We start from the raw sequence: 27,606 nt of genomic DNA on the forward strand, positions 1-27,606 counted from the left end.
CTAGGACTTGCCGGCTACTATCGCCGATTCATTGAGAATTTTTCCAAGATAGCTAAACCCATGACCGAACTATTAAAGAAGGAAAAGAAATTTGAATGGTCTGAGAAATGTGAAAAGAGTTTCCAAGAGCAGAAAAAGAGATTAGTGTCAGCACCCATCCTTGTCTTACCTAACCTACAGGAAGACTTTCAAGTATACTGCGATGCCTCGCATCAAGGTTTAGGAGGTGTTATGATGCAAGGGGGAAGAGTTGTAGCGTATGCTTCGTGACAACTAAAGAATTATGAGGGAAATTACCCCACGCATGATTTGGAGTTAGCATCAGTGGTGCACGCACTCAAGACCTGGAGACACTATCTAATGGGAAAACATTGTGATTTAGTCACCAATCATAAAAGCCTAAAATACATATTTACTTAGAGGGAGTTGAATTTGAGATAGAGGAGATGGCTAGAACTGATCAAGGATTACGATCTAAATCTTCAGTACCATCCGGGCAAAGCTAACGTCGTGGCAGATGCTTTGAGCCGCAAGGGCTACTTAAACGAACTGTCAACTGGAGAGTTACCTCCAGAGTTGTGCAAGCAATTCAAGGAACTGAGACTAGAAATTGTGCCTGAAGGTTATCTGGCGAACCTGGAAGTGCAACCCACTCTATTGGATAGAACCAAAGAAGCCCAGAAAGGTGACTTCGAGATCGATGAGATAAAAGGGAACATGTTAATTGGGAAAGCAAAAGGTTTTCGAGAGAATGACCAAGGGATTATATGGTTTGAAAAACGTGTCTGCGTACCACAGAACCCAGAAATCAGAAAACTGATACTTTAGGAAGCCCACGATTCACCGTACTCCATCCATCCCGGAAATACCAAGATGTCCATCGATTTAAAGGAAAAAATTTGGTGGACCGGATTAAAGCGAGACATCGCAGAGTACATAGCGTTGTGCGATGTATACAACAAGGTTAAGGCTGAACATCAGAAACCAGCAGGATTGCTACAACCGTTACCCGTACCAGATTGGAAATGGGATAAGATAGGAATGGATTTCATCACCGGACCGCCGAGGACCAGATCAGGTTATGACTCCATATGGGTGGTAGTTGATCGTTTGACCAAGGTTGCACATTTCATACGGGTGAAGACCACATATACAAGTGCCCAATTAGCGAAACGCTACATGTGCAAAATCGTGCGTTTACACGAAGTACCGAAGGAAATAGTGTAAGACAGAGGTACCCAATTAACTCGAGGTTTTGGGGCCAGCTAGATGAGTCATTGGGAACGAGACTGGAGTTCAGTACAGCTTTTCATCCACAGACTGACGGACAGGCCGAGAGGGTTAATAAAATCCTTGATGTTGAGAGCTTGCGCTCTGGATTATGCTTCCAGTTGGGATGATAATTTTCCCTATGCCGAGTTCTCGTACAATAACAGTTTACAAGCAAGCATTGGAATGTCACCGTTTGAGGCACTGTATGGGAAGAAATGCAGGACACCATTGTTATGGGATTGGGTAGGAGACCGCAGTCTATTCGGCCCTGATCTGATAAAGGACGCCGAAGAAAAAGTCAGACTGATTCGAGACAGACTGAAAGTAGCACAGTCGAGGCAGAAGAGTTATGCAGACTCAAAACATAGGAAGGTTACCTACGAGGTTGGTGATAGGGCTTATCTCAGAGTTTCACCGATACGCGGTGTGAAGAGGTTTGGAATCAAAGGAAAATTAGCCCCACGATTCATTGGACCGTACCGAGTCTTATGACGCCAGGGAGAAGTGGCATATAAGTTGGACCTACCAGAATCTTTGGAAAGCGTCCATAACGTGTTCCACGTATCGCAACTGAAGAAATGTCACCCCGACATGGCCGACACCCTGTTGAGAGATACCGTTCCGCTTGAGGAGGTCCAGTTGCAGAGTGACCTCACCTATGAGGAAAAACCCATCCGGATTTTGGATACCGCAGAAAAGCATACCCGCTCCAAGACTATCAAGTTATGCAAAGTGCAATGGGATCATCACACCGAGGAGGAAGCCACCTGGGAACGCGAAGACGATCTTCGAGAAGACCACCCATAGCTTTTTGCTAGCCAACCAGAATCTCGAGGACGAGATTCATCTTAAGGGGGTTAGGTCTGTAACATCCCAATTTTCCCAAACTTTGCATCATGCATTTGCACTCATGAGCATCATGCATTTGCACCATTTATGCACTTTGAGCACCTTTAAACCAAAGATTTAAATTTTAAAACCTTTTATCAAGCCTGTGGCCCTTTTAATTTTTTACTTTGCATCTTTTTGGAATTTTTCAACCCATGGAGTTGAAAACAATAGAAAGGGGTTTAATGCAATAAGATGAGCTACCCCATAATTTTTGGAATTTATTTTGGAGTTGAAAAACTATTTTGTTTCTAAATATTATTGCACTAGAGGCAATTTTAAAACTAATGTTAATAATTTACTTTTGGAAGAAATCAAGTCCCAGATGCTATGGCATTAAAAGATATGATTTTACAAAAAAGTTGGAATTTATTTGAGTCCATTTGGAGTTCAAAATCAAAAGTTATAAAGGAAAAACAGAAAAAGAAAAGGAGAAAAGAAAAGAACAAAAAAAAACGGACCGGCTCAGCCAACTTGGGTGAAACCGGCCCAGTCAGTCCCGCGCGCGCGCCCGCGAGCCAGCCCAGCCAGGCGCCGCCCGCAGCCAACAGACACTGACAGGTGGGACCCACCTGTCAGGTCATCTTCAAGGTCTGGCCGGGAATCCAGGGAGCGCCTCCATTAAGCCTCGTCTTCTCCCTGGCGCGAGTTTAAGCCTCTCTCTCGCGTCACTATAAAGAGCGAGTTTAAGCCTCTCTCTCGCGTCACTATAAAGAGCCCCTCCCCATCTCACTTTTCCCCCACTGTCGCACCAGTGGCACCCGGGGTACCACCGCTGCTTGACGCGTGGGTCGCCTTACCTGCCCCCGCAAGGATAGCACCCTGGGCAGCACCGCACAAGCTGCCCGGCAAGTCACCAGCCCGGCCGGGCTAGCCGGGCTGCGGGGTTTACCCTGGAAGGCGACGAGAGAATTCCCGCCTGGGCACCCCTGGGAACGTCACTTGCCGTGGAGGGCGTTCCCGGGCGCAGGCACTGGTAACAGGGACGGTACCAAGCAGGCAGAGCATTGACGCCATGTGGCCGCCCGGCAGGCTCCTGTGCGCAGGGTTGGTTAGGGCGAGGAGTGTGGAACAAGCAAGCATTTAATGTTCCGACAGAAAGGTGATTCCCCGTCCAGTCAGCCCACACTGACTGGCCCGCAGTGAATCTAGGGCACGTACCTCCCTAGTTGCAGTGCTACGTACCATGCATGCAAGCTAGCGCAGCAAGGGCAAGCTGCCTAGGGTCTTTGCTCAACACTTGTCAACCATGCACCGAGGCACCTGTGGCATCCCCTAGAGTATAAAAGGAGGACCATCGCCAACGGTCAAAAGGTTCAGTTCTTACTAGCTTTAGCCTAGAAGTAGCACGTAGCACTTAGCAGGAAAGGACAGAGCGCCCGGGGACTTCTCCGGCAACTTGTAAACCCTAGTTCATTGGCTAATACAAGCTCAGAAGCAGGACGTTGGGTTTTACACATCAGAGTGGCCTGAACCTGGGTAAAACGGTCTTGTGCATCTTTACGCTTGACACTGGCCTTGCCGGCGATCGCCGGAGCGATCCCCAACACCCACTGCCGAACCAAAATGGGGGTGCCTCGCATCCCCGGTGTCTAAGCCCCAGGATACGACGTCTGGCACGCCAGGTAGGGGGCACGTGTGGAGAGCTCGCCGGTGACTGCCGACGCCGTCGTCTGCAGCTGCGTCAGCTTCGCCTTCTCTGACGACAGAACCCATTGCCATGCCTCCCAAGCGGCCTGGCGACTCTCGGATCGACCCACGTGGTGCCCCACGCGGTCACACGACGTGCAACCCGCATCGCAGGGTCAGGAGAACCCTGAGCCCATCGGGTGCAACAGCAGCAGTCGCAGCTGCCGCCCCCACCTCCTCGGCCGTCGGCGGACAACCGGCTGAGGGAGCCCGCGGCTCCTTGCGCCGGAGCTAGTCGCGCGAGCGGCCACGACGCCGCCCGCGCCGGCCAGCGAGTTCACTCGCGGGCCGAAGACGCGCAAAGGCAGCTGCGCCATGAGCAAACTGCGTCGCGTGGGACGCCGTCGGGATCTCGCCCTACTCACCCAGGGGCACCGGGGGACAGGGCGGATGGTAGCCGGTCGGAGAATCGGCAGCCTCCCGCTCAAACCCCGGCGGAGGCCATCATCGCCGCGCGGGTCATCATGCGCTATGAGCCATCGCAAGACACGCCAGCGCACAAGGCATGGAGTGCAGAGTTAGACGCGCTCCTTGTGCTCGCCGCCCAGTAGCTGCAAGGCGAGGGCGCCCCGACCGGTTCAAGCCGAGGGCAGAACCTGGGACGCGGAGACGCGCCCCGTGTGTCGGGGCAGGGAGAAAACCCTCCCCCGCAGGGAGGGCAAGGAGGCGAGGATCCTGAGGGATCCTCGGATTCGTCACAGACCGTCACACGGGGTGATGCGCGAGCCGTCTTGAACGCCCGCCAGCAAGAAGACCTCCAATAGCGCTTGGAGCGCCAGCGCCAGCGTGAGGCAGAACGTCCATGCCCAGAGGAGCAGGAGGATGCTCCCATGGGCACCGAGGACGGCTACACCGCGTTCACCCGCGACCTGCGCCGGGTTACATGGCCCCACAAGTTCCGAGCACCGGCGCTTGGAACGTACAACGGGACCGTGAACCCCAAGGATTTCCTCCTGACCTACACGTTGGGGATGCATGCCATCGGCTCCGACGACAAGGTCAGGGCCAACTGGTTCCCGATGGTTCTTAAAGGATCAGCGAGGACATGGTTTCGCACAGGGGGATTCAAACCAACCCAAAGAAGATAGAAGCTATCGAAAAGATGGAGGCTCCCCGCAGGGTCAAGGATGTCCAGTGCCTCAACGGCTGTGTAGCCGCGCTGGGCCGATTCATCTCAAGGCTGGGCGAACGCGCCTTGCCTTTATTCAGGGTAATGAAGAAGAAGGGCCCAATTGATTGGACCCCCGAGGCTGAGGCGGCGTTCCAGGACCTCAAGCAATACCTGAAGTCGCCACCAATCCTCGTCGCCCCCAAGCTGGGCGAGCCGCCGCTGCTCTATCTAGCGGTGACTGACCAAGTGGTCAGCTCAGTACTTGTTGCCGAGAGAGAAGAAGATCCCCCAGGGGCTGAGCTTGCGGGGCAGGGGGCTGAATCAGCCCCAGCAACCGCCTCGGACCCGGCAACCACCAATGAGCCGGAGGCAACGGCACCGGGCAAGCGGCTCGTGCAGCACCAGGTGTACTTCGTCAGCACGGTGTTGCGCGACGCCTGCACGTGGTACCCGCAAGTGCAGAAGCTCTTGTTGGGGAGTCTGCTTGCGTCACACAAGCTGCGCCACTACTTCCAGGCGCACCGCGTCACGGTGGTGTCAGGATTCTGCCTCGAGCGGGCCCTCACCAACCGTGAAGGCACCGGAAGGGTGGCCGAGTGGAGGATGGAGTTGTCGGAGTTCGGTCTTCACTTCACGAACACCAAGAGTATCAAGACTGCTGCTCTGGCTGATTTTGTTGCAGAGTGGACCTCGACGGGCATAGAAGAAGAGGAGCCCAACCTGCCCGGCAAGCTGGACAAAGGCCACTGCATCATGTACTTCGACGGCGCTTTCAGCCTGCAGGGAGCCGGCGCCGGAGTCGTCATCGAGTCACCCACGGGAGACCAGCTGAAGTTCGCCATCCAACTCGACTTCCCCAACTCCACCAACAACACGGCTGAGTACGAAGGGTTGCGGGCGGCGATCGCCCTTGATATCAAGCGCCTGGTTGTTCGCGGGGATTCCCAACTCGTGATCAACCAGGTCAACAAGGACTACGACTGCCCGCAGATGGGAGTGTACGTGGATGAAGTCCGCAAGCTAGAACGCAAGTTCAAGGGTTTGCGATTCGAGCACGTCAAGCGCAAGGATAACTTCGCGGCTGACGAACTATCCAAGTGGGCAGAAGAGCGCCGGAAGGTCCCGGCGGGCGTGTTCTGGCACAGGCAGACTGCGCCTTCAGTCACTCCCAGGCCGGCTGCCGGGGAAGGCCCCCCGGCAACCGAAAGAAACCCCGCAACAGCAGAGGTCCATGCTGCCGATGTGGCAGCATGCATGAGAAGGGAAACCCCGCCTTAGGCAGTGGACATCGCCTGCTACCTCAAGGAGGGAGCCCTCCCTGAAGACGACGTTGCCATGGAGCGTGTAGCCCGGCAAGCCAAGATGTACGCTCTGGTAGACGACGATCTTTACTGGAGGCGTGCAAATGGAGTAAAGCTCCTCTGCGTGCCTCAAGACGAAGGGCGCGCACTTCTGGAAGACATACACCGGGGCAGATTCTCGCACCATGTGGCCTCCCGGGCTCTAGCCGGCAAGGCTTTCCGGCACGGCTTCTACTGGCCTACATTGCTAGCTGATGCCGAGCAACTAGTCAATACGTGCGAGGCGTGCCCGTTCCATGCAAAGAAGAATAACGAGCCGGCACAAGCCTTGCAAGTCATTCCATCCTCCTGGCTGTTCGCGGTCTGGGGGCTGGACATCGTCGGGAAGTTGCCGAGAGCGGTGGGCGGCTACGAGTACTTGCTCGTGGCCATCGACAAGTTCTCCAATTGGGTGGAACCGGAGCCAGTGCGGAAGGTGACCGCTCAGGCAGACATCAAGTTCTTCAAGGGCATTGTGTGCCGGTTTGGTGTGCCTAACAGCATCATCACCGACAATGTCATACAATTTACGAGCGTCGTGTTCCAAGCCTACTGCGAGGGCATGGGCACCAAGATCCACTTCACTTCTGTTGCTCACCCGAGGAGCAACGGACAGGCGGAGCGAGCCAACGCAGAGGTGCTGTGGGGGCTCAAGACGAGAACCTTTGACAAGCTTAGAGGGCACGGGAAGCACAGGGTCGAAGAACTCCAGCCCGTGCCGTGGTCAATCAAGACCACACCTAGCCAGACAACGGGTGAAATTCCTTTCGCCCTTGTCTACGGGGCAGAAGCAGTGCTGCCCCTCGAGTTCAAGCATGGATTCCCTCGGGTAGGCGCGTACGGCAACCATAGACAACATGAGCAGAGGGTTGACAATCTTAACTTCATCGAAGAACTTCAATGCCAGGCTGCTGTACGAGCTGCATGCTATCAGCAGGGACTTCGCCGTTATTATGACAGGCGGGTCCGTACCTGCGAGCTCGAGGTCGGAGACCTTGTCCTGCACCGGATACAAGGAACGAAGGCCGGGAACAAGTTGGCTCCGAAATGGGAGGGCCCCATCCGGGTAGTGCAGGTGACCAGGCCGGGGGCTGTCCGGCTGGAAACCGAAGAAGGCTTGTCGGTGCAAGACAGTTGGAATCTTGAGCACTTGCGCAAATTCTACCCGTGAAGCGGCGGAGCCTGACCCACGGGTGATGCTGTTGCAGCATGCCTCTCGAACTAGTGTAGCTGGGCAACCCCCGATTGTAATCCGCTTGTTTCTATGAATAAAGATAAGTGTTTTCCTCTGGATTTCAAGTTATCTAGATTTTTGCATGTTCTTTCTTATGTCTCCTGCTCTAGGTGCACAGAAGGCGCTTTCCATCCTTGGCTGTGAGCAGGGGGCTGCCGGAGCCTCGAAAACGTAAATCCCGTCGCCGGATCACTCCGGCACGGGGGCGTGCCGTTGCTGGGATCCCCGCAACACGCACCACGCAGTACCTGTGTCTTCGGAAAGGAAGAGTGCTCACACCCAAGTTTGCTATCGACCCTTCTGTGCCCGAGGGCTGGGAGGCAAGAGGGTTGTCTGTGCTGTGCCCTTTTTTCGTGCATTTCAAATCTTTTTTGCAGCATCTCGGGTTTGGTGAGAATCTGACATGCAGCATGAGGATAGGGATCGGGCACACTGTGATGCTCGTGGAGTACTCACGGGCCTTGTCGTCTAGCGGAGAGCCGCTGGAGCATGGTGACCGCTTCAAGGTTCCTACCGCAGGAGGGTGTCACCACGTGTGCCGTGGTAGCTCGGCGCGCGCGGCGGCAAGATTCTTCGCCGTGCCTACAAAAGGGCATGGTGGCCACGAAGCAACTCGGAGCAAAGCTAAGGAGATGACTACAGAGGCGAGGGAGGCCGCAGAGACACGGTGGTGGTGCATGCCATCCGTGCTCCGCACTGCCACCATGCCCCTGCCGCATCCCTCCAACAGGCGGTTCCAAGGCAAGGGTTGCCGCGGAGATGCTATGGTGGTGCATGCTATCAGTGCTCAACGCCGATGGGTGCACTGCCACAGCGTCTCTGCCGCACCCCTCCATCAGGCGTTCCAAGTGCAGAACTGATGCGTTTGGCATGAGAACAGACAGCTAAGTGCATTATCTTAGGCGCCTAGCTTTCTAGTACTCAATGCTGGCTCATTGGTGTGGGTCGGGTCTTGCGTGTGGCTGGAGTGTTAGAAGGACGTTTGCGGGGGGGAGTGCGCTCCTCATGCGGCTTGCAGGTCCGTCCCGTGGGCGCGTCCTTGGGAGTAGCTAACCCGCAAGCGGAGTGGCTCGCCGCTGCTACTTGGCCCCAGGTTGGCACTGCGGGTCCGTCCCGGGTCCCTGGTCTGGTTAAGTGGGTAGCTCACGAGTCCCCGGCAACACAAAGCATAACACACGAGGACAACAAGATCCACCCCGCGAGTCAATTTCATGGACAAGTACCAAATAGAACCAGAAAGCAAAATTGCTAAAAGAGTAGGGAATGATTACATGGACTAATAAAACGATAATTGTTCAACGGCGCTAAGTGCGCCACTTGCAGGAAACAAAAGGAAAAATAAAAGCTTGCAGGGGACTAAGACGGCTGGTTGCCAGGGGCTTCCGCTGGGGGCTCCGGCTCTGGCTCCGGTTCCGGCTTCTCTGCATCCGCCACTTCGTCGATGAACCAGCTTACTGCCCTAGAGTGGGTGGGACCGTCCACGCTGTCGGACCACGCATCCAGTAGCGTCTCCAAGAGGAAGTCGGGTGGTGGTAGTGCACCCGGGGGAGGATTGTCTCGGCGATCTCCTTGGCACACGACGCTATCTCCCCGTCACAGAATTTGGAGATCCACACGTCCAGCGCCCCGAGCTTCCCCACCATGTCAGAGAAGAATGGGATCAGGGTGCTGACGTCCGTGCCATCCACCTTCGCGGCCTGCAGCTCGAACCTCGACCGCAGCTCGCGCACGGCCTGGGCGATCTCGAACAGCTTCTCGGTCTCCCTCCGCCGCTGCTCCGCCAACTTATCGTGGTTGCCGCGCGCCAGTGCCACTGCGTGTTTGGCCTTGCGGAGGAGTTCCGCGAGCCGCCCGATCTCCTTGGCCTTGCTCACGTTGTCCTCGCCCGCCTTGACGAGCTCACCCCGGGCGGTGGACAATTCGGACTCGAGATGGGCGCTCTTTTCCTTGGCGGAATTGAGCTCCTTCTCCTGCCGCGTCGACGTCGCTGCCGCGTCCTCCGCGGCCTTGGCCTGCTCCTCCAGCTTTGTGCGCAGCGCCTGGAGTTGGGAGGAGTAGCTGCTGACTAGCTCGTTGTTCTCGTTGAGGCGAGCATGAGCTGTTGCAAGAACCTCCTCGTGCTCCTTGTTGGCCTTCTCCCGCGCCGCGGCTAGCGAGTCCAGTGCTGTTGCTCCTTGATGGCGTCGAGGAATTGGTGCCCTTGGTCGTAGATGCTCGGGTCCCAGGTGATCGGGTCCCAAGTCGCCCCGGCAAGTATACCAAGGTCTGGGCTGGGGGGGCGGCGGATGATGACGGGGCCCCCGCCGCCATAGTATGGCTGGGGGGAGCATCGTCCGCTTGCAGGGGAGCCCCCTGCTGCACCCCTACCACTTCTTCCCCCGCACCCGCGCCCGTGGGGTGCGGGTCTGGCGGGAGGGCCGCGCCCCCGGCAGAAGTCGTCTCCTGCTGGGCGGCTGCGAGACCCGCGCCTCCGGCCTGCAAAGCCGGGGACGCGCCGCTGAGCTCCACCCCGGTAGCGACAGCAGGCGCTGCCGCTGTTGTGTCCGGCGCAGTGGAGCATGGCACAAGAGCCGCCTCCGGCTTCTCCCTCAACCCTGCGTCCTCAACGTCAGAGGTGAGGTCGATCACCGCTACGTCCGCCCTTGTTGTGGGCGCAGTAGGGCCTGCGACAAAGAGCAAAATGAGTACTTCAAGCTGAGCCGGGGTACCCCGTGACGAATGCAAGGAAGCTCCGACGGGTAACTTGCGGGGCTGTCGTGCTTGTGAGACGAGCCTTGTCCCCCTCTGTCCCGGCTCCTGCTGCCGGGCTGTCCGCTGCGGGCTGGATTTCTCCTGCGAGACAAGGTAATGGCACGGTTATGGGCCAATGTGCAGAAGGAGCATGTGCAATAGAATCAGAGGAGGGGCCTGTACCTGCTGCGGGCTCCTCCTCCACTAGGATCGGGTCGGCGGCAAGCATTGTGGCGGCGCCGCTGGCCCCCGTGCCGGTCTGACGGGCACTGGCACTGGCCCGGGTGTGCGGCTTCTTGCTTGGCGTGGCGGGTGCAGTGTCCGTCCTCCCCCTCTTGTCGGCTTCGGTCGGAGCGCTGTCCCTGCGAGGCATCAACAAGTGAAGGAATGAAGCCAAGCGCAAAACTTATAGATAAAAGGGGGGGGAGCGTCAATTTACTTCGGGGTTTGAGCTTGAGCGAGTAGCTCCGGAAGATTCCCCGCTTGGGCGGGGCCGCGGACCCTCGAGGAGTCGCCGTAGCCCCACTTGCCGTGGAGGCTGCCAAGGCTCGTGCGGCTGCTGCAGAGGTGGCTGCAGCCGCTGGCGCCCTTGATCTCCGCACCAGAGGTGCGTCGTCCTCATCCTCCTCCTCCTCCGCTGCAGGGGGGCTGTCTAGGCCCCGGCGACACGGCCAGCCTCGTCGCCGGAGGACTCGACGTCGGGCCAGCTGAGCTCCGATTCCCCCTCGCTCTCCTCGGCCGCGCGCTTCCCATGGGCTTCGGGTGGTGGAGGTTGCGGGGCTCGAGCAGGGGAATCGGACATCAGCCCCCACTCGTTGCAGGACGGGTAGCTGCTGACGATGTCGTGCAGCCCCGCAACGCCGGCATGGAGGGATGGAGCCCCCGGGGGCAGATCCGTGAATGGGGCATCCTCACCGGTGATCCCCTTCACACACGCCCGGATCGCATCCGGGGTCACGGCCGCGCTTTGGAGGTGCGGGGTGTCCCCGGGCCCCGTGTATATCCACGCGGGACGAGACCGCAGCTGCAGCGGCGCGATGCGCCAGCTGATATAGGTGCGCGTCACATCAAGATCAGTGAGCCCCGCTAGTCGCAGGGCCTTGATCCTCTCGACGATGGGGAGGAGCTCCGCGTCGCGGCTGTAGCGGTCCTGCCAACTATCGTTGCTCATCAACAGCTCGGTGGGCGCATAGATGAACTCGTCGGGTTCCTCCACAAGAACCCAGCACCAATCTGCGCGCCACTCCTTCTCGATCTTCTTCTCCGTCCGCACGATGAACTCCGACTTCATATTATCACGGGCCCGGAACACCACCCCCGGCGACATCGCGCCTGATTGCTCGACGCGCGGGTAGAAGTTAGTGCCGAAATAATGCCACTGACGGCATCACTCCGACAAAACCTTCGCGGAGGAACTAGAAGACGGCGAGAAGGAAGAGAGAGGGGGGTGGAGCTGTGCAACCCGGAGCTGGTACGCCGCCATGAGCGCGTGGAGAAAGAGGGAGTACGGAGGTACCAGCCCGGCGAGGATGAAGCGGGCGAACACCCGGAAGTCGTTGTCCTGGTGGTCGCCATCGGAAGGGAAGACGAGCGTCTCGCCATACTGAATGAATGGGGAAGAGACGGCATGTCGGATCTTGTCGAGCCCCTTGCCGTTGTAGCCGGCTTGAAGAAGGCCCGCGTGGCCCTCAACTCCCAGTTCTTCTCGTCCTTCTCCGAGAGAGGCTTCTTGGGAGCCTTCTCGCCTTTGTCGGCCGCAGAACTCTTGGAGCCTTTCCCTCTCTTGGGGGTTGTGGGCGCCATGGGGAATGTGGGCGGAGACTAGCAGGATTTAGGGGCGCAAGGAAGAATGGCGATGAGGAAGAAGGGCTGGGGGCTAAGTGTTTGCTCCTCAGCACAGCGGTGGGGTTTTATAGTACCCCGGCGCTAAGCAACGGTCGCATCCACACCCTACGAGTGCGCTGGGGATTACTACGCTTAAAGAGGGGGAGTGCGGGACGTGGCCTTAACCACCCATGATTAAGGGGAGGTTAGGGCGGAAATCTCGCCCCCACCACTCTGCCCGTAACGGTGGAGTCCTTGGAGTAACGCATAAACGGAACCTGAAACGACTCGGGACCCATGCGTCGGATAAGGGCGTAGCCCGGCAACCGACCACGGGTGATTTCGCCCGGGAACAGGCGTTGCCGGCCCACGCCCAGGGGCTACTGTCGCACCAGTCGCACCCGGGGTACCACCGCTGCTTGACGCGTGGGTCGCCTCACCTGCTCCCCGCAAGGATAGCACCCTGGGCAGCACCGCACAAGCTGCCCGGCTGGGCTAGCCAGGCTGCGGGGGTTACCCTGGACTGCAACGAGAGAATTCCCGCATGGACGCCCCCGAGAAGGTCACTTGCCGGGGAGGGCGTTCCCGGGTGCACGCACTTATAACTGGGACCGTACCCAGCAGGCAGAGCATTGACGCCACGTGGCTGCCCGGCAGGCTCCCTGTGCACAGGGTTGGTCAGGGCGAGGAGTGTGGCACAAGCAAGCGTTTAGTGTTCCGACAGAAAGGTGATTAACCGTCCAGTCAGCCCACAGTGACTGGCCCGTAGTGAATCTAGGGCACGTACTGCCCTAGTTGCAGCGCTACGTACGTGCATGCCAGCCAGCGCAGCAAGGGCAAGCTACCTAGGATCTTTGCTCAACACTTGTCACCCATGCACCGAGGCACCAGTGGCATCCCCTTAGTATAAAAGGAGGACCATTGCCAACGGTCAAAGTGTTCGGTTCTTACTAGCTTTAGCCCAGAAGTAGCAAGTAGAACTTAGCAGGAAAGGAGAGAGCGCCTGGGGACTCCTCCGGCAACTTGTAAACCCTAGTTCATTGGCTAATACAAGCTCAGAAGCAGGACATAGGGTTTTACACCTCAGGGTGGCCCGAACCTGGGTAAAACGGTCTTGTGCATCTTTACGCTTGACACTGGCCTCGCCGGCGATCGCCGGAGCGATCCCCAAGACTCACTGCCGAACCAAAAAGGGGGTGCCTCGCATCCCCGGTGTCTAAGCCCCAGGCTACGACACCCGCACCCCCCTCACTCCACTCGCACCCACGCCGGAGAATGTCTCGCCGGAATTGCTTCGGTCGCCGGCCTTTTTTCGCTCGCTGTCGTCACCTCGGTGAGCTATAGAGCCGAACCCTTCAATTTCTTCTTCCTCTCTTCTTCGCGCACATTTTGACGCGAGCCGTTTGTTGTTTTGTGCACCGTAGCCCTCGGGAGCCACCCGCCCGAGCTCGTCGGAGCTCTCCCGTCGCCGCCGCCACTCGTCGTCGTCCTAGGCGTCGTCTTCGTCTCTGTCTCGTCGCGCCGACCGCGTCACCGACTCCACAACATCGCGCCACCCCGCCGGACTCATCCCCAACGCCCGAAGGCCGCCCCCGACGCCCGCACACCGCCGCCCGGGACGCCGCTGCCGCCGGACACCTCGTCGGAGACCTAGCCCCGCCGGAGGTGAGCTCGGAGCTCCCCCAGCCGTTAGATCTCGGCCGACGGCCGAGATTAGAAAGATTAAATCGAAGGGGTATCCTTCGATCTCGTCCATTGATTTCCCTTTAAAGGAAATCCAACGGCTATGTTTTGGAGATGTTTATGGGCTAAGTTGGGGACTAAATTGCCTTTTAGTACTACATGTCATCCCCAAATAGATGGACAAACTGAAGTTGTTGATAGAACATTATCTACTATGCTTAGGGCTGTTTTAAAAAAAAACTTCAAAATGTGGGAAGAATGTTTACCTCATATTGAATTTGCTTATAATCGTTCACTGCATTCAAGCACAAAATTGTGCCCTTTTGAAATTGTTTATGGTTTTATACCTCGTGCACTAATTGATTTGTTACCTTTGCCAACTTCTGAAAAAGTTAACTTTGATGCTAAGGAATGTGCTGAGCTTATAATAAAAATGCATGAGACGACTAAAGAGAACATTGAGCGTATGAATTCTAAGTATAAACATGCGGGAGATAGGGGCAAAAAACAAATTGTGTTTGAACCTGGAGATCTTGTTTGGTTGCATTTGCGCAAAGATCGTTTTCCTAATTTGCACAAGTCTAAGTTAATGCCACGAGTTGATGGTCCCTTTATGGTGTTAGCGAAAATTAATGATAATGCATATAAACTTGAGCTACCTGCAGATTTTGGGGTTAGTCCCACGTTTAATATTGCAGATTTGAAGCCTTATTTGGGAGAAGAAGATGAACTATCGTCGAGGATGACTTCGATTCAAGAAGGGGAGGATGATGAGGACATCCCAACTAATGATACAACCACAGCCCCTACAACACCTACACCTCAAGTACCGGAGATACATGGACCAATTACTAGAGCTCGTGCACGACAACTAAATTATCAGGTACTTTCGTTCCTCGGTACTTCATTTAATATTAATGAGAATATGCTGCTGCCTAAGATGGGTTCTTTTATGTGTTTTAGGAATGAAGGACCTAGCTTGGACCTCAAGGATCAGCGTTGGACAGCAAACCATGGAGGTGGCAGCAAGGTGGCGGGAGCTAGCTCAAGTGATGATTTCAGAACATTGAAATCGCCATAACGAGAGATGAGAAGAAGGCCGCATCCTCTTCATCAATGGGATTTCGGCCAAGTGGAGGATTCCCTCTCCAATGGGTATTTATGAGCCAAAGATGAGGGTTATAACCTTGCTTTATTGGGCCTAAGGCCATGTAATAGGGTCCAGCCAATTTTTAGATGTTTTCGTTGTGTTTTAGGAGGATTCCTAGGCCGTTTCGGAGTCCCTCAAGGGCTTGGCCGAAAATCGCCTAGTTCCCCTCCTATTTATACCCCATGAGCCCCCCTATGGAGTCTTGGGTTTTGATTAGATAAAGTTTAGCCTTTGCTACTTTCGTGTAATCGCGTGTGTCGGTTAGACCACCTGTTTTACCGTCATCAAGACTCCAACTATATTGAGTATTCAGATTCGTGAACCTTCATATCTCCTATTCGCAATTTCAGATTGCTTTTCATCTTGTTCTTGCTTGTTCTTCGATTGTTTGCAGGAACAAAGACCTTTGTGGTCAGGTTGATCGTGCCCCTGCGGGATCAATAACCTTCTGGAGTTGGTGTATCGATCGCTAAGGCGCTGCCTCCTAGGTTGTAGTCGGATCGTCAACGTCACCTCCTACTAAATCGATAATTAGGTATCTCATCGAAAGATCGGGACACCCTCGAGGCTATCAGGAGGACGCCCCCCAGACGTGGCTCGCGGGTCCGTCCCGGAGGCGTGCACACTGGGGTAGTTAATCCGCAGGTGGAGTGGCTGGCCGCTGCGGTTTAGCCCTGGGTTGGCACTGCGGGTCTGTCCCGGGTCCCCGGTCTGGCTAAACACGCAGTTGGCAAGTCCCCGGGTACACAAGGTTAAAACACGAGGACAGAGCCCCTCCCCGGCAAGCTAGTTATAGGCAGAAAAACAAGTAAATTGACATTGGACAAAATGAAATTCAAACAAACAAGTTTGCGATAAGCATTCAAAGTGACAAGGGCTAACACAAAGTAAGTCGCATCACGCCAGTAACAGGGGAACGAGCAAAAAGCGGAAAAAGAATGAAAGATACAAGGAACGACTACACGGGGGTGCTTCCGGGGTAGTGGTCTCGGCGGCGGGCGTCTCCTCGGTGGTGACCTCCTCCTCTTCTTCACCAGCATGAGCCTGCCCCATCATCTGTGCGACCATCTCATCGACGAAGCGGCTGACGGCATTGGCATGCTCCTCCTTGTTCTCCTCCGACGACCAGTCGTTGAAGATGGTCTCGAAGGGGAACTCCGGGTAGGCCTGGGGGACCCGCGGCAGGATGGCGCTGGCAGCCTGAGACGCTGCGACGCTCACTTGCCGGTCCCCGAAGCTGCGGATGCGGTCCTCCGTGGCCATCCACCTTCCCATGAACTCCGTGAAGAAGGGGATGAGGGTGCGGATGTCGCTGCCGTCGATGGCTGCCGGGGGTACCCCCAACTTTGACAGCGACTCGTTCCCCACCTCTGCCAACCTGCGGAACAGGGCCGTGCTTTCCTGGCGCTGGCTCCCGAGCTTCGTGTGGTTGCGGCGGGCGAGCTCGGTCCCGGCCTTCTGACCCCTGAGCTCGTCCTTCAGCTTGGAGATCTCTGCCTCTTTCTCCGAGTTCTCCTCGTCAAGCTGTCAAAGATCGTTACGGGCGACATCCAGCTCGCCCTTGAGGGCCGCGTTGGCGTCAATCGCAGCCTTGAGCTGCTCCTGGAACTCGCGTTCCCGGGTTTGGAGCTGCTCCTACAACTCCTTCTGCCGGGACGCGGCTCGTATCACCGCAGCCTAGGCTGCCGTGGCCTGCTCCCCGAGTTGCTGGCGCAACTGCTGGATCTCGGTGGAGTAGTTGGAGATGAGCCCGCTCTTCTCGCCGAGGCGCTCCTGGAAGCCCCTTAGCGCTTCGTGGTGCTCCCCCTTGGTTCGAAGGCACGCCGCTTCCAACGACTCGAGCACTTGTTGGTGCTCCATGCGCAGGTCCTGTAGCTGGTGCTGGATGTGTGCTTCCGGAACCAAGGGCTCGGACGCCTCGGCCCGGACTTGCTGCGCCACCCGGATCTCCTCCTGGAGGCGTGCCCGCTCCTGCCGACGCTCCTCGACCTCCTCCCGCGTGCCGTCCAGCCGGCGTTGGGCTGCCACGAGCTGTTGGCGCACCCCGTTGTAGCAGCTGGCGAACCCCAGCTGCTGCCGCTTGATGCCCTCGATGATCTCGTGCCCCTGGTCGAAGATGCTGGGGTCCCAATTCAGCGGACCCCAACCTGCCCCCGCAATCTCCCGGGTACTTGAGGAGGCTCCCGCGGCCCCAGTCTGTGCCCACACCACCTCCTCGGGTGCCGGCGAAGGCGAGCACATTCCCCCGCTTCCGCCCGCTGCGAGCTCGTCCCTTGTCTCCGCTTGGGGGCTGGGCGGTCGCTCGCGGCTGGCCTCCGTTGCAGCACGGTCGAGGGGCTCGGACCCGGTGGCCGCCGCCTCCCCGGTCAGCAGATAATTCCAGCCTATTTAGCATGGCAAGTTCAAAATAATAGGCCTGGTAATTCCAGCCTATTTAGCATGGCAAGTTCAGAATAATAGGCCTGGTAATTCCAGCCTATTTAGCATGGCAAGTTCAAATTTACAAGGGTTAAATGTCTTATTGGTAGTTTCATAATAGTAGGCCTGGTAATTCAAATTTATGTAGTATGTCAACTTCAGAATAGTAGGCCTGATAATTCGAATCTATCTAGCATGGCAACTTCAGATAGCAGGCTTGTTAATTCCAGCCTATTTAGCATGAAAACTTCAAATCTAGAACACATTAATGTCTCAGTGGCAGTTTTAGAATAGTTGGCCTAGAAATTCGAACCTATTTAGCACAACAACTTTAAAATAGTAGGCCTGTTAATTCCATCCTATTTAGCACGGCAGATTCAAATGTAGAAGTGATAAATGTCTTATTGGTAGTTTAGAATAGTAGGCTGGTAATTCGAATCTATGTAGCATGTCAACTTCCGAATAGTAGGCCTGGTAATTTGAATCTATCTAGCATGGCAACATCAGATAGCGGGTTTGTTAATTCCAGCCTAATAAGCATGGAAACTTCAAATCTAGAACAAATGAATGTCTCAGCGGTAGTTGTAGAATAGTTGGCCTGGTAATTCGAATCAATTTAGGATGGCAACTTCAGAATGGTAGGCCTGATAATTCCAGCCTATTTAGTATGGCGACTTCAAATATAGAAGGGATAAATGTCTTGTTGGTAGTTTTAGAATAATAGGCCTGGTAATTTGAATCTATTTAGAATGGCAAATTCAATCTAGAAGGGTATGTGACTGTCTCATTTGTTGTTTCAGACTACTAGGCACTGTAATTTGAATCTCTCTTTTGGCATGCCAAATCCAACCTACACTACGAGTTCTACACTGGGTAGTTCACGTGACAAAGTTGGTAATTTTCAAAATTTTAGCATGGCAACTTCCATCTAGAAGGACGAATTAGATAGTGGTGGGTAGTTTCATGGTTATAAGCATGGTAATTTCAAAATCTTTAACTTGGTAACTTCAACCTGGAAGGATTAGTTTCATATTGTTTTGTCTAGCATGGTAATTTCAAAATCTTTATCAGGGTTACTTGCGTGCCTTCCTGTTGCCGATTGCAAAGTGTCTATTTATTTGTGATTTTGTTGGGGATTTGTGATGTGATTTTTGGCTTGATCGCCATTGCTGTCTTCTGGGTTATTGGAGAGGTTATTTCTTAGGTTGGGGGTAGGTAACTTGGAACTGGGCCGGTTTGTCTCGCGCTCCCGCTCGGCCCGACTGGATCTGGACCGCTTAGTCTCACGCGCTTTTGCTCGGGCCCTGAGGAAATTGCCTGATTGGGCTTGCTCGCTCCGCGCGATGGGAACACGTTCGCGCCGACGCTCCGTACGCACGTACGTTCGCGCCAGAATCCTATGCGCGGCGACCTGAAAAGCACGTATGGTAAATGGGCTGTCTACAAACCTAACTCGATCGTACGCGCTGCTGGTCACCGGTGCGTACCAGGTCGATCGCACGACCACTGCACGGCCAGCTGGATCGTACGCGCGGTCGGTCACCTGGGCGTACGGTCACGCAATAGTCCAGTCCGGGATTAAATAGGCTTTGGTTAGGGTTAGGTTTGTCTTAGATGCGCCGGCTTTAGGACCAACAACAATAGCACACAAATCAAATAATTTTTTAGTCTCTACTACTTATAAAGTCACCAACACATTCATTTCTAGATCTCCCCCACAAAACGTACACAGACATTTCCCACCTCACGATTAACAAAACATTAGGCCCACTTATCAGCTCTAACAACTACCGTTTACCCTGCTGATTTTTTTTTCCTGCGTGCGTTTAGCGAATAATTAACGTCCGACTGTGCTCTGCCTCCCGAACTCCCGATCCGCACGTACCTCTTCGTCAATCTATTCTTCCTCCCCATGTTCTTCATCATCTATTCACGTCGCCTGCCTGCTCGCCGCCGCCGCTCTCACGCCGCTCCATGAGGTGATGGACCTGGCAGGCAAGTTTAGCAACCAAGTCCTCATTGATCCCTTCAGGACCATCGGGAAACAGTTAGCCCTGACCTTGTCGTCGTCAGCACCATTGGCATCAATGCCCAACGTGTAGGTCAGGAGCAAGTCCCTGGGATTCACGGTCCCATCGTAGGTCCCGGGCGCTGGCGCGCGGAACTTGCGGGGCCATGTCACCCGGCGCAGCTCGTGGGTGAACATAGCGCAGCCGTCGTCGACGCCCAAAGGAGCGTCTTCCTGCTGCTCGTGCTGCTGGCGCTCTCTCTCGCGCGGGCGCCCGCACTGCAAGCACGGGCGCAGGTCTTCTTGTTGCCTGGCGTTCAGGATGCCCCACGCATCACCATGCGTGACGGTCGGCGATGAATCCGAGTAGTCTCCGGAGTCCTCACCGTCTTGTCCCCCAGCGAGGGGAGGATGTTGTTCTTGCCCTGGGGCACCGGGAGGATCCCCACATCCCGGGTTCCGGCCTCGACCCGAGCCGGGCCCCTGATTTGCGTCCGCGCGGGAACCGGCGTGGCCACCCTCCCCTTGTGGTTGCTGGACGGCGAGTGCGAGGAGTGCGTCTAGCTCAGCGCTCCATGCGTCGTGAGCCGGCGTGCCTTGCGGTGGCTCGTAGCGCACCATGACACGCACGGCGATGATGGCCTCTGCCGGAGTCTGAGCTGGAGGCGGCGGGTTCCCTGACCTGCTGTCGTCCCCCCATTCGCCCTGAGCCCTCGAGTGAGAGGGCTAGGCGTGGCGCGACGGTTGTCGCTCCCCTTCAGCCCGCGAGTGGCCTCACTGGCTGGCACGTCCGACGTTAACATCGCCCGTGCGGCTGGCTCCGGTGCTAGGCACCGCAGATCCCCCTGGTCGGTTTTCTACCGACGCTCGAGGGCCTCGTGGTGGCAGCAGCGGCTGCTGCTGAGGTTGTTGCTGCTGTGGGGACACATGGTCCCCGTGATCTTGGGTAGCCCTGGCGGCGTCGTGGGACCGAGTGGGCATGGCGAGCGTGTTGCGCTAGTTGACCCAGGGCTCATCTGCCTTCTTGGGCGACATGGCGAGCTGGCGAAGATGATGGTGATGACAATGACGCCGGCGGTCACGTGCAGTTCTCCGCACGCCCCCAACCTGGCGCGTCAGATGTCGGAGCTCGAAACTCCGACACCGGGGATGATGGGGACCCCCTTTTTGGTTCGGTGGAGGGCGAAGGGGATCGCTCTGGCGATCGCCGGCGTGGCTAAAGACACGAAGTGTCGACACGAGGTTTTACCCATGTTCGGGCCACCCGGAGGTGTAACACCCTACGTCATGCTTAGGGTTGTATTCACTAGTTCGAGAGTGTATAGGTTGCCAGGGGGGTTCCCGGGCTTTGCTAGTTGTCCCTCTAAGGGGATGATCTACTTGGGTGAATGCTCAACCCTTTGACCGGTGGCATTAGTGCTCCTTTTATAATTAATGGGATACCACAGGTGCCGATGCATGCAACGCGACACGTTAACTAAATGCGTGTCAATGCCACAAGTCCTATTCTACTGCCGCTGGGCTTCATGCAGCGCCCAGGCCACTGTTCGTGGTAATTAAAATGAACCGTAGGGTAGCCGTTGTAGCTTTGCTGAGCAAGGCTAGACCTGCCGATGTGACTCCTGTCGGTGCATTAAATGCACAGTCTCTGTCTTCACTGTTCTGCCCTCCCCACTAGTAGGCCCGAGCACTAGTAGCCGAGAAGCACCCCAGTATTGGCGCCCAGGCCGTTACGGGGGCAGCGAGCTGTTACCTTGCCGGAACCAAGCTTCCCAGGTAGCCGCTGAGGTGGATATCTTTCCTACTCTGAATCTTGGTCTTGACGTTGTCAATGGTGTCAGAGCTTTCAACCTCTAATGTGATGGTCTTGCCAGCAAGTGTCTTCTCGTAACCCCGTTAACTACTATCTCAGGGGTGGACTTCCCGGGTTCGCCCTTCCTGGGAAGCCGGCCTTGCGGGACCTCATTCATTGCGACCCACATGTCCCGCATCAGTGGGACCCCGTGGGCCACTGGTGCGACAGGGCCGCCGGCAGATCATCTTGAGGTTGACGAAGTCACAATAGGCGCCTCGTAGTTGACGGGTACGTCACTCCAACTGAAAGCACAACGCCGGTTAAATCCTGCTCTGGTGCGCTGGTCCTTTGTGGCCTTAGCACGACGATTACCCCACCGTCTATTACCACAAGCTCTCTTTTAGCAAGCTCTGGCCGGCTCCCATGATGGAGGGGCAATGACGGTGGCCCACCTTCGGTTCGTTTTAGTGCTTGTTGCTGTCGTTAGGTGGTCCAATGACCTATTTGTAATTTTTATTACTTTTAGTCCTCTTTGTACTGCTCTTGATGATTATTAATAGATTGATGATTAATAATTTGTATTACTTTTAGGCCTCTTTGCATGATAGCATAATTTGGATTTAGTTGCTCTAATGGAGACAAGTAGATCAGATTTTTCAGGGGCTTTTCTAAACCACATTAGTGAGGCTTGGATTTTGCCTAGCATTTTCTCCCACAGCATGAGTGGTATGGGGGCACGCTGTTAGGAATCAATAGTTGTCCGTTGATTTCTGTGTGAAGTTCAATCTCAGATGAAAGAAAGACGGGTTTCAGCGGGTTCTGGTGGCCGTGTATGGTGCTGCCTAGCCCTATTTATATGTGTTTTTATGACATGTTTTTCTCACTAAGTTGGTCCAAATTTGTTCAACGGAAACACTTCCGTTGCTTGTGAGAAGTGACTTTAATATTACTTTGTCGGCAAGAAGAGAAAGACTACGATGCTTTTCAGGTATGCTGATCTCTTCTCTCCAATGCACAATCGAGAGCATGGATCTAAGAGAGATTGAACTCTAACGTCACTAGTTTTATTGGGCCAACAATTTGTCCATGCCTACATTCGAGAAGTTGGATACGCTACTGATAAGAAAAGAACGGGAGACCAAGATTCCTCTCGTCATGCTGCATGGCTATAAACGCTCACTTTCTGACCACACACCACTTCTGATTGACTCGGGTGCCGCACCTCATCCTGCATCCAGCTTTGGAACGTTGGAAAAACATGATTAACCACCTTTGAAATTGTTTTTGTGGTTGGCGAAAGATTTATGCGCGGTGCTTTCAAGCTCGAGCGTGACCGTTTGTTGAGGAGCCTGATATCCTCAATGAGCAGCGTCCGTTGTCTCGGGCTGAGTTGGAGGTCAAAAGACAAACAGATGTCACAAAGGATAACCTTGCTAAACGTAATTGGAATGGTCGTAATGTTGTTTTTGTGACAAGTATGAGTTTCTTCAATGTATTTGATTGATATATACGGTAGGCAAATAGTGTACCTAAAAAAAGGAATGGTCACTTTTTTAACAAGAATAAACTTCTCCAATTCTTTGTAAGCCATGCACGGGACTTCGCACGCACACTTGATCCCGGTTGCATTAGTCAGATGTCACAGATTCCGTGTGCAACTGGTTGGAGACGATCACATCAGACTTATTCAAATTTGTTTGGATGGCACGCTAGCAATAAGATTGATGAAACATGATTTTTATGGCCATAATGATGTTTGTACATCATGGATGTAGATGCCAGTATGTTTTCTCTTTTTCGCAGAAATAAAAGAAAAGAAAGCGAATAAGCAAAATCGATAGTAAGCATGCCAGTAAGCTTAAGCGCTCGAACGTTAGTCACCCTTGACAAATAACCTCATAGCAACATATCGATTTTTAGTAGCTGATAAACTTAATGGGTCAACTGAGCCGCAGATCAACGTGCATACTCCAGCGCTAAGCTTTAATATCAAGCACACAAGCAGCGATGCTATCGGTCTAGGCAATACATATAGTCATATAGATGTTCCAGAACATTTTAACTCGTTTTGCGACAGCAAGCTCAGCACGCCCTTACTCCTCAGACACGGTCCTCGACTTCCTGGTACATCTTGAGGATCTGCGCACAGGCAGCCAAAGCGACGTCCTTCTGGAACCCGAGGGCATTCGCCAACCTAACGTTGGACGCCACACCATTTTTGTTGTTGAGGAAGACAGGAGCCCTCTCCCGCCCAGCTACCAGCTTGGCACACCCTCTGTCCGGGCTGCTGACGAGGACAGACTCGCACAGCTCATGCTCATGCTCGTCATCCACGGAGATGTTGTAGGTACCAGTGTGGTCAGTGTGCCCCTCGAAGCTGCATGTCTTGACTCCGGTGGATTTTGATTTGCACTCGACTCTAACCTTTGCTCCTGCAGAAAACAAGAATGCCATTAGTGGACAGCTGGCAGACAAAATAACATTGCATGGTTCATAAAACGGTTCCTATGGTTTTGGTTAATAAGTTCTGATTAGAATGTGCTATATATGCGATAAGCAACTATTGGTAGCTCTGAATTTGAGCCTAATCTTCATATTACCATAGATTATCACACCTGCAAGCAAACCTGACTACCATGATATCAAACTTTCAGCTCATGCTTCGGGCGATTTTCCAGTTGATCGTTGCTAACCAGTCAACCATAAATATCTGAATTCCAGCACCAACCAATATAACCCATAAGTCCGAAGACAACTTTGTCCTTCAGCTGAAGAATGAATCCTCATCAGGTGTGTCTATCAGCAGGACCCCACCTCTTTGGTGTTTGACAAACAGCAATGCTAAATCTGCAGTGCTGCGCTCTTGGCACGACATGGTACTATTGGATAGTTATTTAAGCCATGTTCCGGAAACCAGGCATGACTTGTGAATTCTGATCTAGTCTGCTTCCCAAAAATGGAAGTTGGTTTAGAGATCTAAGCAGCGTTTCTTACCTGAATTATTCCATCTTATGAGGAATCGTGCATAGCCACTTAGGCAGCTGTCAAAAGTGATCGCAGGTATGTGACATTATAAAGATTAGAAAATCAGTCGGTGGTTTAAAATTTGGGAAATTATATCAATGTATAGGCCTGATGGTGAAAATGTACGTGTAGATGGAATGGGCAAACCATTCTCATGTTCCGAGTAAGTACAACGAACTCTTGTCATATTTCAATATTCCATGCTGATACCTACCAATACTATTTTGTTCATAACAATAGTGTTGAACAGATGTGCAGAAATCACGATGTTCATTCAAGTCCTGATGAAATATGTGGCTCCATCTGGTGCCAAATTAGATAGCCAGCAGTCTAACGCTAACCTGTTAAGAGCTGTGTTTCATAATCTTGTTCATAACTGCTACTACGGCTGTGTGCATCGATAGATGCAGAGGCCAGGGATGCCCTCCTTTTCAGAAAAAAAAACTGCTAGTACCTCAGTCCCTCTGTTTTAAAACAGATACAATCATATGTTCATAAAGAGGGAAGATTTTACCACTATAGAACTTACCTCTAAACAAAGAATTCCAAAAATATGCAACTGACAAGATACAGTAGTAAGTCAAATAACTAGCATAGCAACCCCTAAACTTTAGGGGTAGATAATCGGAATTAATTTGCTGCCATGCTACAGAACCCATGTGTTATATAGTAGAAACAGCACTACAGTACCTTCAAGTGAACAGTACGACCATAAAAACAGGGTACACATCCCAAATTGCAATCATAAAAGATACTACACTAAGTAGGTTTGTCTTAAATTGTGAACATAACTATTTACTTTCATGTACATGCTGCTTCATTCTAGACCGCGTTTCATTTAGGCATGTCTTATAAGCAATTACATTTTTTGTAGATTATTGTCTTCCATTTCTTACATTCATTTGTCTGCTAATATTAAACTAAAACGGAGTGGAAATATTTAAGCAAGATGCACAAAATAGATCTCAGTTTAGTGCACAGTTTAAACTGAGATAATGGTATGAATTATTTTCCATATGTTTTATTGTCCCTCCTGAAAGAATAAAATTGTAGTTCTATCTCACACTAGGATCTCAACCATGTTGTGGACCAGCAGCAGGAAATCTGAACAGAGATAAATAATTCTTTAGGCAATAATATTGTATTAGAAATCTAGAATTAAATGAGTTTGTATTTGTATTGCGTTAAGAAAGTTCAAGGGCCCGAGCATCCATTATATAAGGATGTCATGTATCCATGTTTGAACCAAGCAAGAGAGAATCGATACATTATCTCAGCGACGTATCAGGTGAAAACCTCTATTCGGTGAAAACTTTCAATCCTACACATTAGATCTCAAATAAACAGATCAGATTAGACCTGTAATCACTTAAACACATTTTATGAAACCCCTCTTACGTGGTTAGAGATCCGAGGGCTTTCCATAAAATGCATTTAAGTGATCAGAGGTTCCACATTTCATCTGATCTGTTTATTTAAGATCTAATGGGTAGAATAAAAGTTCTCAAGTTTCCACCGAATAGAGGTTTTCATAATTTCACCTGATACATTTCCCTATTATCTCTCCCGAATATTCTTTTGTCTGGTCTGCAGCTACCGAATCTCCACAGCCATGGGCCGAGCTATCTTTAGGCGGTAGGTTTTTCTTTTAATAGGAGTGAGTCCCTCCACAAGTCTGTGGTTACAAAAGCAAACACGGTAAGAAAAGAACTCAAGGACTGCAAGCTGAGCTCAATCAAAAGAGATGATTTATTTCCTTTGTATTCATGATTTATGATTGCATTCCATAAATAAATAAAAATCGATATGCACCATGCAACCACCGCTCGAAGCCGCAGTTGAATCTTAGAAAAAGCAGGGCTATCAAACGGTCAGACATTGCGCATCAACATTACCATCTATTCTACCTTTACCTTCACAACTGTTCTACCTTATATAAATCACATCGGTTCAATCACATATCAACTACGGAGTACAAACTTTATGATTCAGTCGAAATAATACTACCTTGGAAACAATAAACAATGACAGAGCATACTGCAGACAAGAACGCGCCGCACGTTAGCACAGTGCTAACTTTACCTCGTGTACAAGGCAATCCTAGAGATCTATGATCTAACCAACTTTGCAAACAAAAAAAATTCCGAGCATTCCAAAACTTTTACTTGTACAAGTAGAAAATCTGGACTCATCATGAACCCCAAGCACCACATCAACATCAGCATCTAAACCAGATCTCAGGGGAACACAGAGAGAATGCCACTGTTTTTTCACCTTCTCTTCGTGCAGTTACTATACTTACTGACTACTCCCATAAAACAACATTAAAAGAGACATTTGAAGAAAGCACAAAAGGGAAAGTGAAACGACGGGGGCAGAGAGAGAGAATCGTGGGAAATCGGTAGTCCCAACTGGATCAACGAAGAAGGGAGGGGATGGAGATGGCGTACGTACCGGCGATGTAGGTGGAGGCGGGGGTCTCGAAGCCGGCGCGGCAGGTGTCGCACCAAACGCTGCCGCGCACGACGAACTGGGTGCGGCGAGGACGGAGGTCGCGGGATGCAGAGGCGGACGACGCCGCGAGCGCGCAGACCGCGGCCGCGAGGAGGAGGGAGGCGCGGAGGGATGCCATTGCCGTCCGTCGGCGAGTTGCAGAGCGAGGCGGAGTGGACACTGAAGAGTGGAGACTGGAGTGGGCTGGCGATGAGAGGTGGGAGCGTGAAGCCAGGGAATAATGGTCTTGCCTTGTGGGGCCGCAAACGTGATCGTCGGTGCTGCGAGCACCGGACGGCGAGGCCGTGAGGGAAAACTCGAGAGGATCCCAATATTTTTTTTGTTATTTCCCTTCATTTTCATCTTTCTTCGAAAAGAGAAGTAGGCCGTTGATGGAGCTTGTACTTACTTGCGGAAAAGGAAAATGTGAAGGGGTAGAGGTTTTTCATGCAAAACTTTATTTGGTTGTAATTTGTACCTAGGATTAAATTAGTCTAGAGTTTCGGGTGTCATTTAATAAAAAGTATTCTCATCCATGGCTTTCGTTGGTTTGAATTTAAAAAGTCTCAAATTAACAAATACACAAATATATGTTCAAATCTGAACGAAAGATGTCATTTAATAAAAAGTATTCTCATCCATAGTTTCCGTTGGTTTGAATTTAAGTAGTCTGAAATTAACAAATACAAAATATATGTTCAAATCTGAACTAAAAAAAAACTTGAGATAAAATACCATGCAAATTTCTCTCTATCATTTTCTCGAGTCTTTTATAAGAGTCTTCCGAAAAATTTCAGAGCTGTTTATTTGAACTTTATTTCTATCTGAATAAAGTTCTATATGTGAAAGAACTGTAAGATATTTGTTTGGTGGTGATCCCATATACTTCTTCCCACCCCTAATAAAGTTTATACTAACTTTATACTAACACATTATAAGTGAGTATT

The 27,606-nt window shown here is 52.8% G+C and overlaps 2 protein-coding genes across 2 annotated transcripts; both read right to left on the reverse strand.

The window, feature by feature from the left end:
- Positions 1–1,530: 1,530 nt before the first annotated feature.
- LOC104584116 lies at positions 1,531–17,162 on the reverse strand. Its single transcript, XM_010238255.2, has 5 exons — positions 16,608–17,162; positions 15,871–16,445; positions 10,448–10,626; positions 9,349–9,707; positions 1,531–1,590 (listed from the first exon to the last, which is right to left on the reverse strand). Exons 1-5 carry the CDS (start codon positions 17,160–17,162, stop codon positions 1,531–1,533), a joined length of 1,728 nt encoding a protein of 575 aa, XP_010236557.2.
- Positions 17,163–23,000: 5,838 nt separating this feature from the next.
- LOC100830748 (pollen-specific protein C13) lies at positions 23,001–26,938 on the reverse strand. The gene is made up of 2 exons (XM_003573819.4): positions 26,621–26,938; positions 23,001–23,574 (listed from the first exon to the last, which is right to left on the reverse strand). Exons 1-2 carry the CDS (start codon positions 26,796–26,798, stop codon positions 23,243–23,245), a joined length of 510 nt encoding a protein of 169 aa, XP_003573867.1. The 5' UTR covers positions 26,799–26,938; the 3' UTR covers positions 23,001–23,242.
- Between the last annotated feature and the right edge of the window lie 668 nt (positions 26,939–27,606).

Source organism: Brachypodium distachyon, chromosome 3 (genome assembly GCF_000005505.3).
Source record: "Brachypodium distachyon strain Bd21 chromosome 3, Brachypodium_distachyon_v3.0, whole genome shotgun sequence".
NCBI lineage: Eukaryota > Viridiplantae > Streptophyta > Magnoliopsida > Poales > Poaceae > Brachypodium > Brachypodium distachyon.

Excerpts from the sequence above, each read along its gene's own strand:
- LOC104584116 (XM_010238255.2), bottom strand. The coding sequence starts at position 17,162 with ATGTGCTCGCCTTCGCCGGCACCCGAGGAGGTGGTGTGGGCACAGACT. Across the intron at positions 16,446-16,607 it reads AACTCGGGGAGCAGGCCACG|CTTGACGAGGAGAACTCGGA; the intron begins GCAGCCTAGGCT and ends GATCTTTGACAG. Across the intron at positions 10,627-15,870 it reads CCCCCGTGTAGTCGTTCCTT|GGACAGCGCTCCGACCGAAG; the intron begins GTATCTTTCATT and ends GATGCCTCGCAG.
- LOC100830748 (XM_003573819.4), bottom strand. The coding sequence starts at position 26,798 with ATGGCATCCCTCCGCGCCTCCCTCCTCCTCGCGGCCGCGGTCTGCGCG. Across the intron at positions 23,575-26,620 it reads CGCCTCCACCTACATCGCCG|GAGCAAAGGTTAGAGTCGAG; the intron begins GTACGTACGCCA and ends TGTTTTCTGCAG.